Source organism: Spermophilus citellus, assembly GCF_964194105.1.
Source record: "Spermophilus citellus genome assembly, chromosome: 13".
Taxonomy (NCBI): domain Eukaryota; kingdom Metazoa; phylum Chordata; class Mammalia; order Rodentia; family Sciuridae; genus Spermophilus; species Spermophilus citellus.
This window is the reverse complement of record NC_138193.1, coordinates 90,920,805-90,947,708: the sequence shown is the minus strand read 5'-3', so window position 1 is coordinate 90,947,708 and position 26,904 is coordinate 90,920,805. Positions and strand designations below refer to the sequence as shown.

Sequence of the window (26,904 nt, the reverse complement as noted above, 5' to 3'; positions counted from 1 at the left end):
GTAAGCTATGGTAGTCTGTGTACTGAAGGAAATCATTTACTTTCCTTCCTTTACATTGTTGAATTGATTATTTGTCATATTTCCATATTCTCCTAATGGTTATAGGGGCTTTAGTGAGATTTCTTTATTTCCAGTATTGGTAATTTTTATCTTTTAGGTGTGAGGGTATTATTCTAACTAGAAGTTTATCAGTAGTACTCGTACTTTCAAAGAACCAGATAATAGTTATACTGGTGTTGTTTCTTTTTCTTTTCTTTTTTTTTTGTTTTTTTCTTAAGGTCAAGTTTTAATTAATTTCTGTCATATTATTATTTCCTTCTTTTCACTTTCTGTAAAGCATGTTTAATTCGACCTTCGGATTTAGCTTAAGTTATTGTTCTGATATGTAATAGGCTAATGTAATAGGCTTAGACTACTTTCTTTTAAAGCAATTATTGATATACTGGATTAAAATTAGTCTTTTTCATAATTTTCTATTTAATTGACCTGTTTCTTTTAAAATATATTTTTCTGCTAACTTTTGGAAAATTTTTTGGTAGTTTGATTTCCACTATTTTTTTAGTTATTACTAAAATTTTTAAAAATGCTAATTGCCTTAGCTCTATTATGTATGTCTTCATTTTATTAATCTTATTTTAAGTAATATTTACTTACTCTGTATAATTTCAGAATTTAAAATAATATAGTTCTGATTTCTTTCTGGTTTATTTTGAAAGATAGACATCAGGAGCAGCCAAATACAGGGATGTGGGGTCACAGAGGAAGCCTGTGAGCGGATATGGACTATGGTATCTCCCTAGGATACATTCATCCTTTAGCAATTTGTTAAACATTATAGCTGAATTTCTTACTCATTTGTACATCACCAGCATCTCTTTTTATTACATTCTTCTACAGGAAACCCAGGGCTTTTGTTCCATTCTCTTGGGCAGCACATTTGTTTTCACGGATTTCAGCATTTTGGTTTCTCTGTGACTTCAGCTCTCTGAGTTTAAGAAAACTTATGACTGTAGTTCATTTGCCTTTATTATTTATTTATTTGTTTGTTTGTTTATTTATTTATTTTGTAGTTGTACATGGATAAGAATACCTTTGTTTGTTTCTTTTTAAGTGGTGCTGAGGATCAAACTCAGTGCCTCATGCAGTCTAGGCAAGCACTCTGTCGCTGAGCCACAGCCCCAGCCCTGATTTGACATTTTTATTGTTAGGTTGGGAATGATACTTTTTCTAGCATTCTTTATTTGGGCATAACCAGAACTTGAGTTTTACTGTTTTAGTACATAAAAATGTTTTGATTGACACTTAATTTTGGAGAATTGAAATCAATATTCATAATAGGAACATTTGAGGATATAATAAATGAGAGCTCATTCCATTATTAAGATTGCCCTGTGATATTAAAATATCATAGTCTGCAGCTTTAATTACATATCCTTAAGTTTTCTATTTAGAAGGGAAGTCATTTTGGTTTTGTGTAAACTGGAGGCAAGAACAAAAGTGAGATGGAAACTATCAAAGAAAGTTTTTTGTAACTTTGTTGTATTGAAATAGTTACTTCTAGCTAAACTATTTTAAATGATTTTATTTTTAACACTCTTTCTTTCTTTCTCTAGGGGTGCCTTTCAGACAGGACAAGGACCTCTGGATGCTCAAGTGAAGCTCTTAGAATTCACTCTGGAGCAGAATTTTGAAGTTGTTTCAGTTAGTACTATTTCTGCTGTGATAGAATCTGTCACCTTCTTGGTGCATCACTATATCACTTGCTCAGACAAAGTAATGTCAAGAAGTGGATCAGATAGCTCTGTGGGTGCTCGAGCATGCTTTGGGGGACTTTTTGCCAACCTCATTCGCCCAGGTGATGCAAAAGCTGTTTGTGGTGAAATGACAAGAGATCAACTCATGTTTGATTTGTTAAAACTTGTTAACATTTTAGTACAGCTGCCTCTTTCAAGCAATAGGGAATACAGCGCGAGAGTGTCTGTGACCACCAATACAACAGATAGTGTATCAGATGAAGAAAAAGTCTCAGGAGGCAAAGATGTCAATGGAAGCAGTACCAGTATGCCTGGATCTCCTGCATACGTTGCTGACTTAGTCTTAGCTAACCAACAGATTATGAGCCAGATTCTGTCTGCTCTAGGCTTGTGTAATAGCAGTGCCATGGCAATGATAATTGGTACGTATTGAGAATATTAATTTTATAATTGTTTCCGGTACATCAGTTTTACTTTATAATGTAAAACTACTTTATTGTAAGATTCTGATGACTGATTTTTATTAGTGAAGACATGTGGAGTGGCTTCACTTAAATTAGGTTCTGTAAGGTACAACTAACTGTCTCTAATGTTTTCAACTTAAAGAATTTGTTATCAAGTTTTGTATTGGAGACCACTAAAAAATGTATTTATGTACATTTTCTTTGAAAATGAAATATAAAATTTTATTTAAAATTCAAGTTCCTGTGATTTAAAGTTTATATTTTATTGTTTTAGCTTCAATAGGAAGAAAAGTTATATTGCATCATTTTGTTAAAATTTTACTTATTTTGGCCTGTTTATATTGCTTTCTTTGTCACTGTATCTTCTTTTTGATTAGATGTTATGATGCATAGTTGCATACTAATATCATTTATTTTCTCTCTCCTTGAAGAATATCATCTATTTTTCTCTTTATTTTTTATGAAAGAAAATATCCAAAAATCTTGCTTTTATGAATAGATACTGTTATCTCTAGGGGTATGTGTGTGTAGTTTAACTGTTCCTATCATCTTCAGTGGTTTTGGAAAAATTTACTTTTGATTAGTACTGGCTTTTAAGGATATACTTTAAAAAAATATATGTAATCTTCTATTTAAACTAGGGGCAAGTGGATTACATCTCACCAAACATGAAAATTTTCATGGTGGGTTAGATGCCATATCAGTTGGGGATGGATTATTTACCATACTGACAACACTAAGTAAAAAAGCTTCTACAGTCCACATGATGTTACAGCCAATTTTAACCTACATGGCCTGTGGGTATATGGGCAGACAAGTAAGTTAAATTCACCAACAGTTACAGTATTTCATGTAATATTTGATATTATGAATAGAGAAATACTTACCTACCTACATACTTATATATGTATTTTAACAGAAACAGATTAGTATTCATATCATATATTTAAAAATGTATCAATAGGTGAGGATTATAGGCTTATTAATAGAAGTTGGGGAGTAGTTTCTCAAGGTGATATTTTCCAAGGACTACAGTGATATATAAATACAACATTTAGCATGTTCTTAAACTTTAGATTTCTTTTTATGGGCCCAGGAAGTGGTTCTTTCCTTTTCCTTAAAAACAACATAGTTGAATAGGATGTTCTTTATAAATGATATGTAAGAAAATTTAATATGACCGTTTTTCAAATTTATGTTGTTTATTTAGTTTTTTTTCAGTTACGAAAAATTAGAATAACTTCAAAAAGAAAAATACGTTAGAATGTTTGCTTTTCTTTATTTTCTGTTAAAAATGAAATTATAGGGGGCTGGGGATGTGGCTCAAGCGGTAGCGCGCTTGCCTGGCATGCGTGCGGCCCGGGTTCGATCCTCAGCACCACATACCAACAAAGATGTTGTGTCCACCGAGAACTAAAAATAAATATTAAAAAAAAAAAATTCTCTCTCTCTCTCTCTCTCTCTCTCTCTCTCTCTCTCTAAAAAAAAAAAAATGAAATTATAGGAACCAGTTTTTTTTCTTTTAAACTGTTTTGTCCATTTATTATTTTTCAAATGCAGATTTCAACACATTTCTTAGGGAGTTTTTGTATATATCAGTGTATAATTGTCATTTACTTAAAATGTTTTTGAATGTATAATTATATTTCAATTGGAAATGCAAAGGAATTGAGTAGATGCAATTTCTTTTTAAGGAAATTAGTGTCTACTGGAAAACAATGAATGCACACTAAAGGATGAAATTATAATTGTAAATGAAGGTAGTTGCTTACAAGTTACTCTTGAGTACAAAGAGGAGATAGTTGTCTTTCTGATTCAGATAAGTTTTTTTTATGTGCTTTGGCAGATAACTTGTATTTAGTGTATTTAAGATTGTCAGTTTATAAAAATTATAAAGGAATATTATATGGACTTAGAAGAATAGTTTTCTTGGTTAATAGGAAGATATAAAATTATAATATACATATTTATTTTTTAGGGCTCTCTTGCTACTTGCCAGTTATCTGAACCATTATTGTGGTTTATTTTGAGAGTATTGGATACTAGTGATGCCTTGAAAGCATTCCACGATATGGGTAAGATAAAATTTCAAAAGCATTTATTTACATGTAATCATTCTGATAGTACACTCTGTTTTCCCTTTTGTAGTCTTCTGTGATTGTTGACTCTTGATGTCAAAGCATCTGTTTTAAGATAATTTTCATTCAGTATTCTTTGTTAACTTAGGTGGTGTTCAGCTCATTTGCAACAACATGGTTACAAGTACAAGGGCTATTGTGAACACTGCAAGAAGTATGGTATCAACAATTATGAAATTTCTTGATTCTGGTCCAAATAAAGCTGTTGACAGTACTTTGAAAACGAGAATACTAGCTTCTGAACCTGACAATGCGGAAGGGATCCATAACTTTGCACCCCTGGGTAGGAAAATGATTGCATGTTATTATGAATTTATTTCATATATTCACTGGTATAAAGGAAAATTAGTTATTAAACTAACTATTATTGTCATTTGAATAGTTTCCTTTTACAAAATGTGTTATATATGACAGCAGAATGCAATATAATTCATATCACACACATAGAGCAGTTTTTCATCTCTGGTTGTACACAAAGTACAATCACTCCATTCATGTCTTCATACATGTACTTTGGGTAATGATGTCCATCAGTATATGAATATTGAAGAGTCTAATAAAAATTAAATTATACTAAAACAATCGAAGTCCATAAAAAGCAAAGTATTTTACATCCTTTATGAATACTTCTAGTTTCTGACTTAATCTAATCTTATTTTCTAAAACTTATTTACCCTACAAAGCTATAAAATACAATCAAGAAGTATTCATCAAGTAAATAATACAATATTATAAAAGGCTATGTCATAATAAATATGATATTTATTTGACCTGTTTGGGTCCTTGGCCAATTTATTGATTGGGTTCTTTTTTTTTTTTTTTTTTGGTGTTAAGATTTTTGAGCTCTTTATATATCCTAGAGATTAGTGCTCTATCTGATGTGCATGTGGTAAAAAGTCGTTTCCAAATTGTAGGCTCTCTATTCACCTCACTGATTGTTTCTTTTGTTGAGAAGAAGCTTTTTAGTTTGAATCCATCCCATTTATTGATTCTTGATTTTATTTCTTTTTTGTTGTTGTTGTTGTTCTTAATGCTTTATTGCATATGTGGGGGGGACAAATTCTTATTTATTTAAAATGTCTTCTGTAGGTACAATCACATCTAGCAGTCCTACTGCCCAACCAGCTGAAGTGCTTTTACAGGCGACACCACCCCATCGAAGAGCTCGCTCTGCTGCTTGGTCCTACATCTTTCTGCCTGAGGAGGCATGGTGTGACCTTACCATTCACCTTCCTGCAGCAGTGCTACTGAAAGAGATACACATCCAACCTCATCTTGCATCTCTTGCAAGTAAGTAATGGCTTATAAAGCATTATGACAATAAATTATAATTTAGAAACACTTGAAATAAGAATAATGTTTTTTTTTTTTAACCTTTATTTTGTTTATTTTTGTCTGGTGGTGAGGATCAAACCCAGTGCATCACATGTGTGAGGCAAGCGCTCTACCGCTGAGCTACAACCCCAGCCCCGACAAAAGAAAAATATTTATCAAATTTAAGGGCTTAGGTATGATTACCAGATTATAATTTTGGAGCAGATTTTGGTGGAATAATCAACACTACCTTCAAGTTATTTCCCATTAAATGAAATGATAGGGTTGTTATCCTCAAACAGATAGTGTTTGATGAAGTCCAGAAAAATATAGTCCAGTTATATGTTGTTCAACCTTTCTTTTCTCCCAATTTATTATTAATATTTTATGTCAAAATGAGTTTGTTTACTCATTTTGTTTGTGAGTAATGTTTGTTAGCAGTCTTAGTTTGTCTACGTTGGTCCTCTTTACTAACCCTGAAATGTAAAATTCGCTTAGATTTATTTGCATGCCTTACCCTACCTTTACTGGAAGATAATTACCTCTACAAAGAATTTTGTGACATTTTTAGAGTAGTATTTTCATTATTTGAGTGTGAACTCAAAATTTATATTTCATATTTATTATGACATAGCCTTTTGTAATATTGTATAATTTGATGAGTATTTCTTGATTGTATTTTATAGCTTTGTAGGGTAAATAAATTTTAGAAAATAAGATTAGATTAAGTCAAGCAGAAACTAGAAGTATTCATAAAGAAAGTAAAATACTATTTTGCTTTTTATGGACTTCGATTGTTTTAGTATAATTTAATCTTTATTGGACTCTTCAATATTCATATATTGATTGTCATTACTATCAAGTATCACCCAATAACTGAATGAAGACCAATGGGAAATTTGCAGATTTCAGGCATATTTGGAAGAAAAAACTTTTTTCTTCTGATTTGAAGATTTAGACTATTATATCCAATTAGTAATTGAGTCCATACCACTAGATACAAACAGATATAGTTAATATAAATTAGAAGGGAAAAAGACTAATGCAGAGAAGAAACATAATATAAAGGGGAACTCTGGTATGAAAATGCAAATGTTTTATGAGTTTCCTGCTTACGTGTGCTTAACGAAACAGTTTTGGTTTTACTTTTGGATTGGAGCAGACATTGGACATATGTATGCTTCAGTAGAGATAACAAAGGCTTTCAAATCAAATATGGACTTCAATATAAGGTGTACCATTTGTTCTTTTTTTTTTTTTTTGTACCATTTGTTCTTGTGGGGAATTGAATTACCTAATTTTTTTTTTCACTGTGTCTGCTGTATAAACACTTTCTTCAAAAGGTTTTGAAGTTCAATTTTAGAAATTGGTATGAATTCTCTAATTCCCTGTGTAATTCTGATATATTATTAAAATTTAGTCCTAATTTTACCATTGAAATTAAAATTAAAACCCCATTTTAAGATGGTTTTAGTTGGAGATGCATTTAATATATGGACTTCTGTGCTATGGTAGGGAGAAACAGTTTTCCTGTGGTAGCTGTCATTTGTTACCTCATTGGGGTTCCTGCATGTTAAGCAAGCACTCAACTATCATGCTACACCCCAGCCCTGTTCATGGCAATTTTGAATAAAGTAGAAATGATAAAGTAAATGCCTTTTTGGTTGTTTGGATTGCACATCTTAAGTTACTGTGTTTTTCTTTTTTTAGGTGAATGTTAAACATTTGAATATGATCTTTCTATTATGTTGAGGATCAAATATTTAATATTGCTAAATACTTCCAAAACTAATTATGATGAAATTCTCTGAGAAAGTATGATTTGGTGTATGAATTTTTTAATTAAGTTTATAGTGAATGTAACTGAAAGCTGCTCTTTTACTTGGATTTTTATTAGATTTTGAAATCTAGTTCACTTTTCTGTTTGTGGTTGTTCAATTTTCTCTTCTTATAGCCTGCCCATCCTCAGTGTCTGTTGAAGTAAGTGCAGATGGGGTAAATATGCTACCTTTGTCCACTCCTGTTGTTACCAGTGGTCTCACCTACATAAAAATTCAGCTTGTAAAAGCTGAGGTAGCTTCTGCTGTCTGCCTTAGACTACATCGTCCACGAGATGCCAGCACCTTAGGCCTTTCACAAATTAAATTATTGGGCCTCACTGCGTTTGGTACCACTTCTTCAGCAACAGTTAATAATCCCTTTCTTCCATCTGAAGATCAGGTATCTAAAACAAGGTATGTTTTTTTTCCCCTTTATTCTTTAAAAAGGTTTTTTTTTTTCCCCCTGAAATTTTTCATCTCATGGTCTTTTTTTTTTTTTTTTTTAAGGTTTTAGGAAGTTTTTTGTTCCATAGGTTGTACATATAATATCTATATAATATCTTAATTTTTTATTAGGTGAAATAGAGACAGCAATTTTATGGAAGGAGAATCCTGCGATTGATTGAAATTGAGATTTTTATGTGTTTAATCTTTTGAGTTGACCAACAGTGGGACATATATGTTTGTAGCTTTCAGGGTTTGTGTATGTATATGTGGGGTTTTTTTGCGGGGGGCGGGGGTGGCAGGAGGGAGTCATGGTCTGTATAGGGATTCCCACATGCCCACTTGCTTTTAAGTAGGAGTATATCTGAATACTTGAATCATGCAAACTGACTATAGAAAGAGGGAACTAATCTTGAATGATAACTCCTAAAAGCCCGTTATTAAAAGTATTATGTCTGAATGAAACATATTAGGACATGAATACGTCCTGTAATAAACATTTTGATAAGTTTTTATGGTTAAAAATTTTATAGTGAAGTTTTATTGAAAATTTTACCTAATAGAAAATTCAGTATTTTTCTATTTTCAAGTTTTACAACTCTATGATCTTAATCAGTTGCTATTTAGAAAGAAAAAAAAAGATAAAAACTGAGTCAGTGGCTGTTTTTGTTTGTTTGTTTTAAAGCAAGCTTATAGCTCCTGGTGGTATGAGCACTTAAATACTTATAGGGCAAACTTTCTGTGTGTTTAATTCTTTATCGATTTTTTTAATATCTTTATTTTATTTTTATGTGGTGCTGAGAATCAACCCAGTGCCTCACACATGCTAGGTGAACACGCTACCACTTGAGCCACATCCCCAGCCCCATAATTCTTTATTGATTTTGCAGACGTCTACCATTTGCTCCATTTATTTATTTATTTATTTATTTATTTATTTATTTATTTATTTATTTATTTATTTATTTATTTATTGGTGGTATCAGGGATTGAACCCAGGGCCTTATGCATGCGAGGCAAGTGCTCTATCACTGAGCTATACTTCTCAACCCTTAACTGGTGATTTTTAAGAAACAAAATATAATGATGTTTTAAAAAGTTTTATTCTATCTGTGAAATAACTTGAGCTACTTATATTCATCTTGTAAGTAATTTTGTGTTTATATTTCAGTATTGGATGGTTACGGCTGTTGCATCATTGCCTTACCCACATAAGTGACCTGGAAGGAATGATGGCAAGTGCTGCTGCACCTACTGCTAATCTTCTACAGACTTGTGCTGCTTTATTGATGTCACCATACTGTGGAATGCATTCACCCAATATTGAGGTTGTGCTTGTAAAGATAGGACTACAGTCTACTAGAATTGGCCTGAAGCTTATAGACATTCTCCTGAGAAATTGTGCCGCATCAGGCAGCGATCCTACAGGTGGCAATTAACTCTGATATTTTATATTTTACATTATCCTACAAAGCAATCACAATTGGCTTAAGCAATCTTGACAATTATCCCTGTTTCTGAAATCAATTTCTCTTTAGCTTCATTAGTTTTCAAATTTGTTTTCTCTTGTTAGATTTTATGATTTGTTTTTAATGAATCACTTAAAAATTAAGCACTTCTTCCCTTTCCAAATTTATTTATCTAGTAACTTTATTGTTTTTCTTTTCTGTTGTAAGATTTGAATAGCCCTTTACTTTTTGGAAGACTGAATGGACTGTCTTCTGACTCTACCATAGATATTCTTTACCAGCTTGGTACAACTCAGGATCCTGGAACAAAAGACAGGTATATGATGATCCTGATTTCATTGAAGCACACATGTACACAAATATAGCTGTAATGAATGTTACTTACCATACTTTGTCCTTATACAATATTACATAAAAGTTAAGATGGTATTGTTATTTTTAGTGTATCTAGCTATTTACAATAGTACAACTTTTAGAGATTATCGTGAATAACATAAGTTTTCATGTATTTGGATGTATTTTGAGTAAAGTTGAACTCAAGCAGAATTCGTAGTCTCTCTTTTAAAGACTGGAATGGAATAAAAACATTTTTAAGTCAACCATGTTGTGATATGACCTTTATAAGGTGATGGTACCATAATCATGCTATCTCAATTAGTACTTACTAATTATATATAAACATATAAATTGTGTCCACAGTAAGTATTTGGAATATTTTGATAATGCAGTAGTAATGTTCTAAGTTTTTACATATCGATTATATAGCTGTCCTTCTTTTTCTTGCTTCCCACAAGGTGAAACAATATTATACTAATAATATCTGAACACTTGAGCTAAATGTTTAGTGGTTTCTACATATAAGTAATTTTGATGGGTTCTCCTAATATGATTCTACCTTAAAATCTTCTACTCCAAATTGATAAAAACTCTGAAGTACTTCTGAAACGTTATTTGAGCAACTGTTTGGTATTCTTTCATTTCATTTCATATATGGTATATGGGCATATATATAATATGTGAATTTAAAAGTAATATAAATAATTCCTGAGCTAGAGATATATTTCCTAAGTTATCCTTTAAGGTTTTGGTTCTTTATATTGAAAAAGAAATCCTTCAGTATTTTAACTTCTTACTTTATAAATTATTATCAAAATTGTTAACTTTTTGGTGGGTACTTACTCTTTTTATAGGTATTTACATAATAATGTCTATATGCTTGCTATTTTATTAAGTACTAGAGAGAACAGGTTAATTGAGTTCTGCTCTGTGCCTTCATGGTTGGGGAGACAGAGCAGTATCACCCAGCAAGGAGGGTGTCAATTTGGGTGTATGCAATGAAGTGCTTAATAGTGCAGGCATTCAGGGAAAGATGATTAATATTTACTCATAAATAGTGTAATAGTAGTCACTTAGTTTTGCCCTATTAATTGCACATTCTCTTTTTTTTTTTTAAGAGAGAATTTTTAATATTTATTTTTTAGTTTTCAGCAGACACAACATCTTTGTTTGTATGTGGTGCTGAGGATCGAACCCGGGCCGCACGCATGCCAGGCGAGCGCGCTACCGCTTGAGCCACATCCCCAGTCCTTGCACATTCTTTTGATTAGAAAAATTTAAATTTTCGTTTTTAACATTGTAAATATATTTTTAGCATGGTGTCTTCAAAATATTAAGCAGGGTAGTTTTTCCCCTAAGTGTTTTACTTTATATAAAACTGTATGATAAGTATTTTACATTGTAAATGATTGCAATTAGTTTTTTTTACCTAGTAAATAACAATTTTTTTTTTGCCAAATTTAGTTAGTAGAGTTAAAATATATTTTAAACACAAAATATATTTTAGAAATGAGTACTTATTTTTCTAGATAGGTTGCTTAAATTCTCTTAGAACTAAATTGCTTAGTTTTTAAATTTTAGTTTTATCATAAATAGAAAATTAAACTTAATTTTCTCCACATATTTTTCTTTTTTTTTTTTTTAAGAGAGTGAGAGAGGAGAGAGAGAGAGAGATTTTTTTTTAAAGAGATAGTGAGAGAGAGAGAATTTTTTAATATTTATTTTTTAGTTCTTGGCGGACACAACATCTTTGTTGGTATGTGGTGCTGAGGATCGAACCCGGGCCGCACGCATGCCAGGCGAGCGCGCTGCCGCTTGAGCCACATCCCCAGCCCCTCTCCACATATTTTTCAAAGCATGATTGCTTATCCTTTAGAACTAACATTAATGCCAAGATTGCGGAAATCCCTGGAATAAGAAATTATTACTTGTCCCTAATTATCTCATCTTCCTTTTCTTTCTCCAAATAATCTTTATGTCCTGTCATAAACAATTAAGTATTTAAGAGTCTTACCTTTCAGTTCTTTAGGAGAGAGAGAGAATATTAAGCAATATTATGTGCCCTCTGCCCTCATTTCTTTTAATCTAAAGCAATGAATTTTGAATTTTGTGGTCTACACTAGAAAATCAGATACAAATGTAGTATTTTAATAATTGGACAATAAATCATAACTTTTTTTTTAGTTTTTTTTTTTTATACAAACTCTAAAGTATTGTTTCTTTTAAAAGTGTTTTGTTCTTGGGCTGGGGATGTGGCTCAAGTGGTAGCGCGCTGGCCTGGCACGCGCGGGGCACTGGGTTCAATCCTCAGCACCACATACAGTAAAATGAAGATGTTGTGTCCACTGAAAACTAAAAAATAAATATTAAAAATTTCTCTCTCAAAAAAAAAAGTGTTTTGTTCTTAGCCAGTGATTCATACTTTGATGTGTTTTACTGATCTGTAGCCTTAGGGGATTGGGAGTAAGTGAGATTTGCCACAGTATGTGTTTGAGGACATATTCCATTGTCAGAATGAGTGAGGGTGGGTGACTGCTTCCAGTAAGCATGCTGGTTTTGATCAGATCCTGCACAATAAACAAGTGTCCTCAGATCACCGCTGTATCTAGTGTAAATTTGCTGTAAGAGGACAGAAAATTTAGAGGAGTTTGTTAAGATGTATATTCCGTAATTTTAGACATTTAAACATATTGTTTATAGGTAAGGTAAGAAGTAAAAAAATATTTACTGAGCTTTATTAAATAATAGTATTATTTAATTTAAATACTATTAATTCAAATAATGCTTTATTTAAAATTGGTAATGTTATTGGAAAACTGGAGCAACTACATCCTAGTTGCTTAGTTCCTCCCATTTGAAATTAAAATGATTCAGAACAAGTAGTATATTCTACTATTTCATTAAATATCATTTTGCCTACATGCCAAAATGATATTTAATGAAATGTTAGTTGTGGCATTATTATTTATTGGAATTCATTTTCTTCTTTGAAGAATTCAGGCCTTGTTAAAATGGGTCAGTGATTCTGCAAGAGTGGCTGCTATGAAGAGAAGTGGCCGGATGAACTACTTATGCCCTAGCTCTTCAACAATAGAATATGGTCTTCTCATGCCGTCTCCTTCTCATTTGCACTGTGTAGCAGCAATTCTTTGGCATAGTTATGAACTGCTGGTAGAATATGATTTACCAGCACTGCTGGACCGAGAACTCTTTGAGTAAGTATGATGATTAAAAAAATCCCCCCTCCTAATACTAGATTACTTCAGGTTTTCAATTATTAAACAGTGTTTTACATGTGTATTTGGATAAATATACTTTGAAAGTAGTAAATCTAATCAGTTTTAAATAGGATGTCACATAGGTTTAATTAGTGTGTGTGTGCGTGCGCACACGCTACCTATTTTTTTTTTTTTTCATTGCTAGGGAATAGAATCAAGGGCATTGTGTGTGCTAGAAACGCACTGTACCACTGATCTACACCCCCATATTTTCTTCTTGTTTTAAGAAAATGTATTAGCAATGCTGCCTGCTTTTCTTGCCTGAAATCAGAATGCTTTGGGTACGTCTTCATAGAGTATTGTGTCTGTTCTCCTTTGCATATTTATCCATTAGGATGTTTTATCTTTATTAATGTACCATTTTGGAGGAAAAGTATAGCTACATATTTTTGAAAGACTACTTTCTACATTGTCTTTGACAACTAGTTTTCATTTACTCATATTTCTTCATCATACTTGGCTAAGGTTTTGCCAAACTTACTAATAGATAACTGTAAGTTGGTAGCAAAATATTGTATTTATTTCTGAATAGTTCCATGAAGGCTTAGTGAAGGTAAGCCTTTGTTTTTTTAATCTCTTTATCTTCATATTTGGCCCTACCAGTTGGCATAATCCATGATTTATTAGTGAACCTCACTAAATTTTCGATTTGTAAACATGAACTTACACCACTTAAATTTCATATATAACCTAAACATTTCTTATAATTTTTTTTGTTTTTCCCATGATTTTTTTTAAGATTATATCGATAATGATAGAACCATTTAATGTAAGTCACTTCATTTTCTGAACTCATTTTACCAAGTCCAGTGTATCTAAATTATAGTATCATATTGTTAAGTGTCAAATAAACTATATTTTTTGTCAGTATATTTGATCTATAATAGAAATATTTAAATAATGGATTTTTTCTTTATAAAATAACTATATTATTAATATATGGTATCTTTTATTTCCCTAGGTTACTTTTTAATTGGTCCATGTCTCTTCCCTGCAACATGGTTTTGAAGAAAGCTGTCGACAGTCTACTTTGCTCCATGTGTCACATACACCCAAATTATTTTTCATTACTTATGGGCTGGATGGGAATTACCCCTCCTCCAGTGCAGTGTCACCACAGTCTGTCCATGACAGATGATAGCAAAAAGCAGGACCTTAGTTCATCTTTAACAGATGACTCTAAAAATGCACAAGCACCTCTTACACTAACTGAATCACATCTGGCAACCCTTGCTTCTTCTTCTCAGTCTCCAGAAGCTATCAAACAGTTACTAGACTCGGGTTTGCCTTCTCTTCTTGTGAGGAGTCTGGCTAGTTTTTGCTTTAGCCACATTTCTTACTCAGAAAGCATTGCTCAGTCAATAGATATTTCCCAGGATAAACTCAGGCGGCATCATGTTCCACAGCATTGTAATAAAATGCCTATCACAGCAGACCTGGTTGCCCCTATTCTTAGGTTTTTGACAGAAGTTGGCAATAGCCATATTATGAAAGATTGGCTTGGTGGTTCTGAAGTCAATCCACTGTGGACAGCACTTCTTTTTTTATTGTGTCATTCTGGGTCCACTTCTGGAGGACACAGCTTAGGTGCACAACAGACCAATGCAAGATCAGCTTCTCCTTCTTCAGCTGCTGCAACAGGATTGACAACTCAACAGCGTACTGCAATTGAGAATGCAACTGTTGCGTTCTTTCTGCAGTGTATTTCCTGCCATCCTAATAATCAAAAGCTTATGGCACAGGTAAGAGGAGAAGAACTTGAACTGTATTAGGTTTTGGTTGTCTGTTATTTTAATATACTATCACATTGCACCGGAAGAATAAAATAGAGAGGGTTATGTATTAAGGCCAGATGATGGTAAACTTGAGATAAGTGGTATTTGAAAATTTGAATTTAAACTATAATTAAAATGAAGTACCAATATCTCCTCTCTGCCCCCTCAAAATATATGGTCTCAAAAATAATTTATTCTTTATGATAAGGTGATTGGGAAATTCATACATAGGGATTCTTTATGTAGATCTTAGCACCCCTCCAAATCTCCCAATTGAAAAGAACAAGACCAAAAGAATAATATTTTAGCTGCTGGAAGAAGATTAACACTTTACTGTGATCATTGTTTACCACATCTGCATTTAAACATTGTATTTTGCTGTAGCCAGATTTCTATGACTGTTAATTTGCTTCTCATTATATAGACTTATAGTAGGTTTCACATAGGAGGCTCTAGATAAATCACATAAAAAAGATAGCCAGACGTTGTAGCTCAGACCTTTAATCTCATCAACTCTGGAGGCTGAATGATAAGTTTAAGGTGAACTTCAGCAATTTAGTGACACCCTGTCTCAGAATAAAAAATTAAAATGTGAAAGATGATTTATTGTATTAAGCCTGAGGGACCTAAAATCTTGAAACCTAGAATTATTTCAAGGCAAATTCTAAGTTGGTATTTGTCAAATTCTACAGGTTTCTGGATTTTATGACCTTGGACAAGTTGTTTAACATGTAAAACAGGGCTAGTAATACCTGTCTTTAAGGATGTTTTGCCAGGATTTTTTAAAAAAATGTTTATTTTTATTTATAGTTTGATCTTTCTGAAGATCAAACCCTGGGCCTCACATGTTCTAGACAAGCACTCTACCGCTGAGCCACAATCCCAGCTCCCATGATTAAATATTCCAAACACACACACACACACACACACACACTCTCTCTCTCTCTCTCTCTCTCTCTCTCAAGCAAGTGCATGCGCGTGTGTGTCTAATAGAGTTTATATTACAGAGCCTCTTTGACACAGGGAAAACACTAATAAAACTTTACTCTTATTTAATAGTGCTTATTGAGATCAAATTTTGTTAGTAGATTAAGGGGTATCAGTGAAAAGTTGTCAAAAATATTGAGTGATTCAACTTTATTAAGAGGAAGAACAAGATACCTTATAATAATTTTAATGGTTGGGAAAATACCCTTCTGATTACTGCAGTTAAAGGGAAATTATACGTTATCAACTTTGACCAAGGGCTTGGTTATAGATACTTGAAATTTTGATATGTGTCATTGAGTATCCTGAATTGTTTCTGTTCAGTTGATTTCTGGCCTGATTTATCACCTCTGTCTCATTTTAAGACTTTGTTTGTTTGTTTATTTTTGTGGTGCTAGGGATTGAACCCAAGGCCTTGTGCATGCAAGGCAAGCACTCTACCAACTGAGCTATATCCCCAGCCCTTTGTTTTATATTTTTAACATACTTTATAAAATAATTTTTGTTGTAACCATATTAATATAGACTAAAGTTTCTTGTGTGAAAGACTCTTCAGTAGTAATTTCTTTTCTTTTGGGGGAGGGGGAGGTAGGTATCAGGGATTGGATTCAGGGGGCACTTAACCACTGAGCTGCATCCCCAGTCCTTTCTTTATTTTATTTAGAGACAGGGTTGGATTTGAACTTGAGCCCCTAGAATGGACCACTGCACCCTACTTTTAGTAGTAAATTCTCTTATACTCAGAAATGTTTCTTATGTTTTGAATTTAACTGTATTCATATATTTGTTTTAAAATATTTTTTTAGTCATAGATAGACACAATATCTTTATTTTTTTTTTTCTCTGTGGTGCTGAGGATCGATCGAACCTAGTGCCTCATATGTGCGAGGCAAGTGCTCTGTCACTGAGCCACAACCCAGCCCTGTATTCATATATTTTAAGTTGATTGTTTCTTTAGTTGCTGATTTGATGTAAATGTATTAGATATATACTTGTTAATCTACGTTCTTAATTTCTTGTTTATTCTTCAAAATAAAAGCTATAAACAAATTTGCAGTGAACTTGTTTTAATCTCTTGCCAGGTTCTTTGTGAACTATTTCAGACATCTCCCCAAAGAGGGAATCTTCCAACATCAGGGAATATTTCAGGGTTTATAAGAAGACTGTTTTTACAGTTGATGCTGGAAGACGAGAAAGTGACAATGTTTCTTCAGTCTCCCTGTCCGGTGAGTATTTAACACTTAAATTTTAATGATTACCTCTGTGTAAATATATCTCATAGTTAATTTTTGAGTGTGTACTTATCTTCACATTCATCTAATTTTCAAAATAGCAAACCGAAACTGGAGCAAACTATACTTGATATCAGGACTTGAAATTCTCTTGAGGATAACCTCCCACCATCTCAATAACATAATTTTTCCTATACTGTACCTTAAGTAGTTTGATTTGATTTTGGGGGGGGCGAAATAACAGAATATTAGGTACAATGCTGCTAATGGAAAAGTTAACAACAATCATGGCAAACATAACGTTTAAAGAAATATATCAAACACTTGTGTTTTGTGTGCTTTATTGAACTTTTCATTCTTATATGTTTTTGAAATTGATTCTTAATGATATATATTCTAAAATGTGGACTTCTTAATTTCTTTAATTTCTTCATTTTTCAGCTGTACAAAGGTAGAATTAATGCAACTAGCCATGTCATTCAGCATCCAATGTATGGAGCAGGACACAAGTTTCGTACTCTTCATTTACCAGTCTCAACAACATTATCAGATGTTCTTGACAGAGTGTCAGGCAAGTCAGATTTTAAGTATTAATTTTTCTTTTACTTTGTTAGATGTGTGTGGAATTCTATTTTATAACTTTATTTCATTGCTTCTGCTCACTTATCAACCACTTAATGACTAGAAAAGGTCAAAATATCTTTATAGTTCAAAGCATGAATAAAAAACTTATTAATTGGACAAAATGTACAGTGCATTCAGGCATGAGTAGTCCTTTTGGTATGATGTATCTTATGCATAGTAATGACAAAGTGGGCAGCTAGAAATGCAGATCAGGCATTGGAAATCATTGATGGAATTTTACCAAAGTAAACCCTCTGGTCATTCTGTAGTGATGAATTGCAAGGCATTAGATTGGATAAGAGAAATTTTATTAATAAATGTTTTCTAAATATAGGGACAAAGTGAGTGATAAAGAGATGATAATGAAATAGGTAGAAGTGTCTTGTCACCTTATCATGTATAGCCATTAGTGAAGAAAGCAGAAGGCATTTTCTGTAGGTTTCATGCTTGTAGTATAGTGTGTGCTTTTAAGCAACATATAGGTTGTTTTTTTTTTTTTTTAAAGCAGTTTTTAATAGCAGAATGCATCTACATTAGATAGTTCTATTTCTTGCCTCTTAGAAATCCCAGTTAATCAGTCAATGAATTTATTGAATATCTGCTATGTGCAGATACTTGTATAATTAGAATTTAGCCTATTGATGTGAAAGTAAGCAGGACACATTCTGCCCCTAAAAGTAATTATGGGTTTATGTGTGTTAGATTTAAAAATAAACTGGAAATGTCAATGTGTGTATTAGAGTATAAATATACTGTATACTTAAGAGGGATCACTATCAACTGAAGGAAGAATAGGAGTATCATATAAAAGCTGGAGATGTTCATTAACCAGAGGAAAATACAAATCTAAAGCTTATTAGAAAAAAAAAAAACTGGTTGAATAGATTGGAGAGTTGTTACCATAGACAAGTGCTAACTTAAGTTAAACCATATAAGTAGGTATGATCACTTTGAGTAAGGTAAAAATATTGTTTTCTAAGTCAGACATTGTGGTGCATGCCTATTGGTCCCATCTGAGGCAGGAGGATTGCTTGAGCCCAGGAGTTCAGTCCCAGCCTGGGCAACATAGTGAGACTCCATCTCTGAAGAAGGAAAAAAAAAAAAAAGATTTTTTTTCAATTCATAGTCATTGTATGTAAAACAGCTGTATGCAAAAATTGAAATTCTTTCCTACCTTTTAACAAACTGTTTAGTGCAGTGTTATAATACTGTCATACTTATTTTAAAAATCATGGTTTCTAACTTGAAAATGTCTTATCTATTACAGCTGAACTTTTTTGAAAATCTGATTTTAGAGGCTCTTTTCTGATAAATAAAATTGAAAAATAAAAATTAATTAAATAGATGAAGGGAATAAATTTAATTTAAATTTATTTTAAATTTAATTTAATTATTGATATTTTATATATTTAACTTGAAATTCAAAACTACATTCTACTATAAAATAACTGAAATTTTAACATTTTTTATTAGTTTTCTAAGAATGCTATTGTAAAACATTGTATTCCATCATTTAGAATATTCTACAAAATAATTCCCTTTAATTTTTTTTTTGTAATATTTATTCTTTAGTAATAGGTGGATACAAAAACTTAGTGCCTCATGCATGCTAGGTGAGCGCTTTTCCTCTGAGCCACAACTCCAGCCCCTCCCTTTAATTTTTAAACATAATTTCATTTATTACATAAATATTCAAATAACATAATTGTTTGTAAATATACCACATCAAAACTTATGTGCTAAATTTAACCTCTTTGTAGCAGTTCTTTAACCCTTTGAAGTGGGCTTATGACCTTTGGTCATTTTATGATACATGTTACATATATTTATTTCAATATGTATTGAAATATAAAAGTAATTTAGAAATATTTTATTAATAATTTTTGACACCATTGGTTTTAAATAAATAATACAGTTTACAGGTCACTATATTTGTATTTATGCATCTCTATGTCAAATATTTAGAAGTTTGATTTGGTTCTTTTTTTAAATGTCCTTGTCCTTACTTAAAGTGTACAAGCATTCTACTTTCTTGAACACATTGGGCAGTGTGTATTATTTTTCTCCTCACATTAGATGGTACATTCTTGCCTCCTTGTCTGAAAATTTTATTGGATTCCAGAAAAACATGAGTGCTATTTTCTTGGGTTCTGGTTTATTTTTTGTTCTATAAATTTTTTTCCCAGAAGTATACTTATGTTAGTTTAAGTAGTTAATTGCTTTTAGGACCTGCTTTTAAGCTTTATTAGGTAGGATCATATAAAGTTTTAATGTAAGGTGAAACTTACTGTGAGGATAGAATTTTTAAAATAAATCTATGTTGTCTAATTTGGAAGTTGTTGAGAATTACCAAACTATATAACTGTTGAGACTAAACTGAATTTTTAATTTAAATTAGCTTTAAATTGATGTATTGTATTGGAAAAGAAATAGAGTAATAGGTTTGAAAATGCAAGTATAAAATTTATTTAACCCCACTTCAGAGGCTATATGGTTCTGGGTACTCAATTAGTAATTCACTGGTCCCTCATTTGAGACCCTGGGATTGTTCCCCCTGTTCTTTTTGGGTAATACTTTTCCTGGACTTTGATTATTTTGTCATGTGTATTTGCTTATTTAGTAAACGCTGGAGACTCAAAGAAGAGTGTCCCTAGATCCCTGGAATTCTATGTGCAAATTACTCCTCCCTCATAAATGTGCCTTATGATTGCAACCAAGTGTATTTGTCTTCCTAAAGTCTCAGCTCTTTATCTTCAAACCAGAGTGACACATGGATTGTGCTGAGCTTTGATCTGAGAAACTGTCCGTACAATACATGGAAACACTCTCCTAGAGCTCACCAGACTTGTTTCCATGTATCCAAACTTTGTGGAACTGCCCTGTGTCATGCTCACTGTCTGCAAAATATTATTAAATGTATTCACCTAATTATTATTTCAAGTGGGAGTGTAAATCTGGTTCTTATTCTGTCTTGTGCAGAAGTGGAATTCCAAACCAGATAGCATGTCTTGTCTATTACAGTTTCAAAAATGAGGTTAAGAAAAATTTTTCTTGGTCATATCTTTTGGTATTTGAATGCTGTGTAGTTTTTGTGTTTTATTTTGGAGACAGCAGAGTGCATAAATGGAAATTAATTCAACTTCTTGTTGTACTATGTAAATTATTATCAACTAGTGCTCTTCACATGGTTTTCCTCCCTGATGATACTATAAGTTCATTTTGTGAATTATTTTGTTACTTATATACTTCACTAAATCTTGTGTCCATATTTTTGCCATTAAGATTTACTTCATTGATTTCTTCTAATTTCACAAAAATAAAAACAAAACACAATCAACAATTAGTAGTAAAAAGCCTTTATATTTTCAGATACTCAAACAAGGGAATAGAAGATGTTACAAAAGATACTGTCATTTGTCATTTGATTGTTTAACATTTTTTTTAAGAGAGAGAATTTTTTAATATTTATTTTTTAGTTTTTTGGCAGACACAACATCTTTGTTTGTATGTGGTGCTGAGGATTGAACCCGGGCCGCACGCATGCCAGGCGAGTGCACTACCGCTTGAGCCACATCCCCAGCCCCCTACCTTTATTTTTTAATTCCATATTTCTATCTTTCACACATGAGAGAAAACATTCAGCCTTTGTGAGTCTGGCTTATTTCACTTAGCTTGGTGTTCTCCACTTCATTCATTTACCAGCAAATAATATAATTTTATTCTCCTTTATAACTGTGTAAAATTTCATTGTGTATACATACTGCATTTTCTTTATCCATTTTTTGACAGGCACCTGGACTAGTTCCAAAACTTGGCTATTGTGAATTGCACTGCTGTGAATATTGATATATGTGTATCACTAAAATATGCTGATTTTAGTCTTTTGGATAAATATCAATTAGTGAATAGCTGGGTCCTATAGTAGTTTCATTCCTAGTTTTTTTTATTCTAATTAGTTTACATGACAGTAGAATACATTTTGACACATTGTACACAAATGGAGCATAACTTCTCATTCCTCTGCCTGTATGTGGTGCTTGCTGAGTCTTTTGAGGAAATCTCCATACTGTTTTCCAAGGTGATTGTACTAATTTGCAGTCCCACCAACAATGTATGAGTGTGCCCTTATCCTCACATCCTCTTCAGCATTTCTTACTATTTCTATTGTTGATTGCCATTCTGACTGGAATGAGGTGGAATTACAATGTTGTTTTGTTGTGCATTTCCCTGATTGTTAGGGATGTTGAATATTTTTTTCATCCTTTTGTTGGCCATTTGTGTTAGTTCTTTGGCCCATTTACTGATGGGTTTTTGTTTGTTTGTTTTGGTGGTATGCATTTTGAGGTCTTTATATGTTCATGATATTAACCCCTTTTTGGAAGAGCAGCTGACAAAGATCCCACATTCTGTAGGCTCTCCTTTTTTCGGTTTTTGGAACAATGTTTAATGAAGAACACTTCAAATTGGAATTTATTGTTGGTTAAAAAATACTCTTTTGAGAATTATGACTCCCCTTTTATTCCTACAATCTTGAAGTCTTTAGAAGAGTAAAGTTCTTGTTACATACAAATCTTCAGATTCTTGATGAAATAAATATGACAAATGATATTCTCTAAGAAAAACAACCTTCAACTTTGGTTCTTCCCTGCATATTTAGAATAATTATCTTCCAAGATCCACTTGTCTTTTCCCTTTATCTGTAAGAGTTAATTCCTTGATATGAATCTTTGAGTCTAGAATCTCATTTCCTTAATTCCCTCCTCATAGCAAAGTATCTTTCAGAAGGGGGTTCTTTGAATTAAGAAGCATGCTCACCTCAGACTCTTCACTTAAGCCCCTCTGGAGTGACAGTTTTAATGCCCGCTGTGCCAACAGCTCTTACGTTCTCTCTGGATCAGAGAGCCCAGATTCACCTCAATTTTGGCCCATTCCTCTCTGCTTCACATTCTCCGAATTGGGCTCACGAAGGTGTAGGTGCGATGGTGCTGGATTGATCCCAAGTAGGAAAACTTGGAGGAAAACAATTTAGCTACCTCTTTGAACTCTTAGTTGTTTCTTTTGTTGTGCAGAAACTTTTTAATTTGTATGTCGTCCTACCTACTGATTCTTGGTTTTATTTCTTGCACGTTAGGTCTCTTGTTTAAGGAAGTCAGTGCTCACACCAATATGTTGGAGTATTGAACCTTTGTTTTCTTCTAGCAGTTGTAAAGTTTTTTTATTTTTAATTTTTGTTCTTTTTTCCCTATTACTTTGAAATTAATATTATTTTCTTGGTATCTATGTTTCGAGGCCTGAATTAGCTGTAGGTATGAACTCTGCTTAAACCAAAGCAAATTTTTGTTTTTAAGGTTTTTCACTGCCTTTAGCGATAGTAGTATTGAAATACATAAAACTTTAGAGGTTGAAACTTAAATATTCTTACTTACAAACTGTACCATGTTCCTTTCATTTTTATAAGGAAGCACTAAACCATCAGGCTTTAACAGCATTTCTTCTAAATTTCTTTAGATTGCCTTAGTCTAGGAGCAATATCCTGTATAGTCTTCTGAAATCATTTATTGCTTCCCTTCTCAATGATTTAGAGAAACAATAGTACATTATAGACAATATTTTCTTACAGATACTCCAAGTATCACAGCTAAACTAATTAGTGAACAAAAAGATGACAAAGAAAAGAAAAACCATGAAGAAAAAGAAAAAGTTAAGGCGGAAAATGGATTTCAAGACAATTACAGTGTTGTTGTTGCCTCTGGTATGCTTTCTGGTTTATAATCTTTATTTCATTTCAGTTTCTATAAAATAAAGCAATTTATATTTATAGGAATTTAATGAATAAATGTATTAGTGCAGAAGGCTGATATACAATCTTTTAACACCAGATTTATAAATTTTGTACCAGAAGTCTGTTATTCTTTGCCATTGGGATTATTAAACTTATTTTATGCACAAGCTTACTGTATTTCATCAAATACTGAACATGTGGGGGTAGCTCAGATATTCTGTTGAAGCTTGATAGTGTGTATCCAAACTACAGGTGATTCACACCCTTACAAGTTCCCTAAGTATTTAGAAATTTTCATATGACCCCCTTGTTAAAAAAAAAAAACACACACATAAAATAAAAATGTATTTACTAATTTTCATTTACAATGTGTTTAACTGGCAGTGAGCTGTCAGATATGTCATTAATAGTTAAACAGTACATTTTTCCCATCACAAAAAAGTCTTTGGCCAGTATACTTTCCATATAAAATTAGAAGAAAGTAAAAGTAATTTAAAAATTGGTTGAAAAACAAGTTTTCAGTATTGGATTAAAGAGTAATAAAAATCAGCAAGGGTAATATAATTTTGGAAGGTTATATTTTTAACCTGAGTGAGATTTTATGGCAAATAATAAAGTTGAACATAGATTACTCCTCAATTAGGAAACCTCTGTATTAGAATATCTACCCCATCTCAGAGAAAAATAAACACAAGATTTCTTATGTATTTACACAAAACTATATTTTACTGTGTGGATGGTCATCTATCTCACAGATTATAGCAGTTAGCAATATTTTTACTCTCTTGGAAAACAGATACAAGCTAACACTTATTGTCATAAAATGAATAGCATTGGGAGATTAGGTTTTTGTTTAGAAGAAACATTTTTGTATTTTAGCTTAACTAGGAGCAGATTTTTTTTTTTTAATATTTTAGAAACTCACTTGTACTTTTAGTGTTCTGTTTACATAGATTTTTACATTTTTATTGTTTTCTTTTAGGCCTGAAATCCCAATCTAAACGTGCAGTGTCTGCTACACCACCTCGCCCTCCATCCAGGAGGGGGAGGACAATACCTGATAAAATAGGAAGTACTTCCTCAGGTGCAGAGGCTGCGAACAAAATAATTACTGTCCCGGTGTTTCATCTGTTTCACAAGCTCTTGGCAGGTAATATTCATATTACCTAGGCATCACTAAACTTCAAAGAAATTTTTAATAATCTTATAGCTATAAAAATCACACTTTATAGTCATCAGAATTATTTTTGTTTAGGTGTTTTTGATGAAATAAATGAATTAGTGATATTTTCTCTATACAGTTCCATTCTTCTTTAACCCTGTTAAATTACATCCTTGTACTTTAACTGGCTTCCTACCTTTTGCTGTTAGTATGCCATAAAAAGAGTTATATAGAAAGCAATGTGAGGCTAATTTTTTAAACTGGCAGTGAGCTGTCATATATGTCACTAATAGTTAAGCAGTACATTCTTCCCAACAAAAAAAAGTCTGTGGCCAGTATACTTTCCATTGGTGAAGGTGATACATATTTTATTATTTTTGTGCCATATCATTATAATCATACTACCAACTAACTCTGGATTTCTTTTCGTAGCTTTTCATTGTCGATTTGTAGCAGAATTCAACAAACTATGGATGTCTGTTTTATTGTTTCTATTTTGCTTGTGATGTGCTACTTTAATTAACAATTCATGTGGACATTAATTGTTCACATGTCAGAAGTAAAGTAAAATTTTGTAGTAGCTCAATTTAAATTGTTTTGGTTACTGTTCAATAGATCTGACTGTTAAGCTAGAATCCAACTCTTGCCTGTGATTTAGTCAAAATAAAATAATAGAATAGAATAAATCAAGCCAAGTAAATGTTTCCTTCTTGGATTGTAATTTAACTTAGTTATGTCATTTTTAGGTCAGCCGTTGCCAGCTGAAATGACACTTGCCCAGCTTTTAACTCTCCTCTATGACCGAAAACTTCCTCAAGGTTACCGTTCGATAGATCTGACTGTTAAGCTGGGATCAAGAGTTATCACAGACGCAAGTCTGTCAAAAACAGATTCTTTTAAAAGATTACACCCTGAAAAAGGTATGTGCATGATGCTACTTTAAAAATTATAGTCTTTAATACAGCAAAGATTTCTAGTTAATGACTTAATTGATGGTACTGGTGATGTAGCTCAGTGGTAAAACACCCCTGAGTCCTTTACCACTGAGCTACATTCCCAACCATTTTTATTTTTTGAGACAGGGTCTTGCTAACTTGCTTAGGGTCTCGCTAAATTGCTAAGCTTGGCCTCGAATTTGAGATCCTCCTACCTTACCTTTGAAAATCGCTAGGATTATAGGCGTGCACCACTGCACCCAACTGACTGTTTTCATTGTGTCTGCCTGACAAGATATTTTTCCTTTGACTTAGTTAATTTGTAGACATTAAAAATTTCCATGATTTTATTTGGACAATAGTTATGCTAATTCCTCTTATATTATCACTTATGTGTACTTTAATTGCTAACATTACTGTGAAAATTATGTGAATTGTCATTTTAATAGTCAAAGTAAGAGCCGTATAATGCTTTATATATATTGAGTGGTACTTCATGCATGTAAACATTTTTACTCATACAAATTTGGATCATGCATTTTCTTATCTTTTTATTTTTTTACATATGTATTCCATTTAATATTTCAGATGTGCATTTTTATTACCGATATTTTGGTATGGATCTAACAAAATCTATGCTCTGTAATTATTTAAACACTCTGATTGTTTCTAGTTCATAATATTAATATGGTATTATCATATTTAAATGTTGAATCTTTCTCATGACTGAATTTTTACTTATTGTCCATTTTTAAAAATTTTTTTAAATTGTAGGTGGACACCATATCTTTATTTCATTTTTATGTGGTGCTGAGGTTTGAACCCAGTGCCTCACATGTGCTAGGCGAGCACTCTACCACTGAGCCACAACCCTATCCCCTAGTTTTGGCCATTTTTATTCTTCATTAGTACACATTTCTGTTCCCTACGTTTTTGGCAGGACTGTCCATTTTTTCAATTTTTTAAATTATTACTTTAATATTTATAAGGTTTGAGCATACTGATATTTTGGTTTTCCAACCTAGTATTTCAGAGTTAAACCAATATCTTGGAGCCATATCGCCAGCTCTTTTTGTTTGTTTGTTTGTTTGTTTTTTGAGACAAGGTATTATTGAGTTTCCTAGGCTGACTTAAAACTTCCTATACCCATGCCACAGCCTCCCAAGTAGCTATGTTTAAAGATGTTCGCCACCATACCCTACCCTAACTGGATACTTTAAAGTGTAATATATGCATATTACTAGCTAGAATCTTCTTTGAGGACTTTTTCAAAACATAAGTTGATAACTTACAACTGTGCCCAAAGTACAGCACTTCTCAGACTTCATCATACTTAGAATTACCTGCAGAACCATGTTAAAATGCAGATTTTAAAAAAATTTTAGTAGGT

General features: G+C 32.3%; 1 protein-coding gene across 11 annotated transcripts in view; it reads left to right on the top strand.

The window, feature by feature from the left end:
* The window catches only part of BIRC6 (baculoviral IAP repeat containing 6), a 218,837-nt gene that overhangs the window by 129,657 nt on the left and 62,276 nt on the right, over window positions 1-26,904 (top strand). For 10 of the 11 annotated variants that reach the window (XR_014018696.1, XM_081265581.1, XM_081265578.1 and 7 more), the window contains 15 exons: window positions 1,614-2,176; window positions 2,860-3,035; window positions 4,197-4,293; window positions 4,445-4,639; window positions 5,446-5,646; window positions 7,625-7,904; window positions 9,106-9,362; window positions 9,611-9,719; window positions 12,733-12,954; window positions 13,979-14,759; window positions 16,862-17,005; window positions 17,453-17,582; window positions 23,256-23,387; window positions 24,400-24,567; window positions 25,326-25,499. Coding sequence is in view for 10 of the 11 variants with exons in the window: in XM_081265581.1 (XP_081121707.1) it covers window positions 1,614-2,176; window positions 2,860-3,035; window positions 4,197-4,293; window positions 4,445-4,639; window positions 5,446-5,646; window positions 7,625-7,904; window positions 9,106-9,362; window positions 9,611-9,719; window positions 12,733-12,954; window positions 13,979-14,759; window positions 16,862-17,005; window positions 17,453-17,582; window positions 23,256-23,387; window positions 24,400-24,567; window positions 25,326-25,499 (3,629 nt within the window). In the remaining variant the exon portion in view is untranslated. The remainder of the gene's footprint in view (window positions 1-1,613; window positions 2,177-2,859; window positions 3,036-4,196; window positions 4,294-4,444; window positions 4,640-5,445; window positions 5,647-7,624; window positions 7,905-9,105; window positions 9,363-9,610; window positions 9,720-12,732; window positions 12,955-13,978; window positions 14,760-16,861; window positions 17,006-17,452; window positions 17,583-23,255; window positions 23,388-24,399; window positions 24,568-25,325; window positions 25,500-26,904) is intronic. The other variant, XM_081265573.1, reaches the window with a different exon arrangement.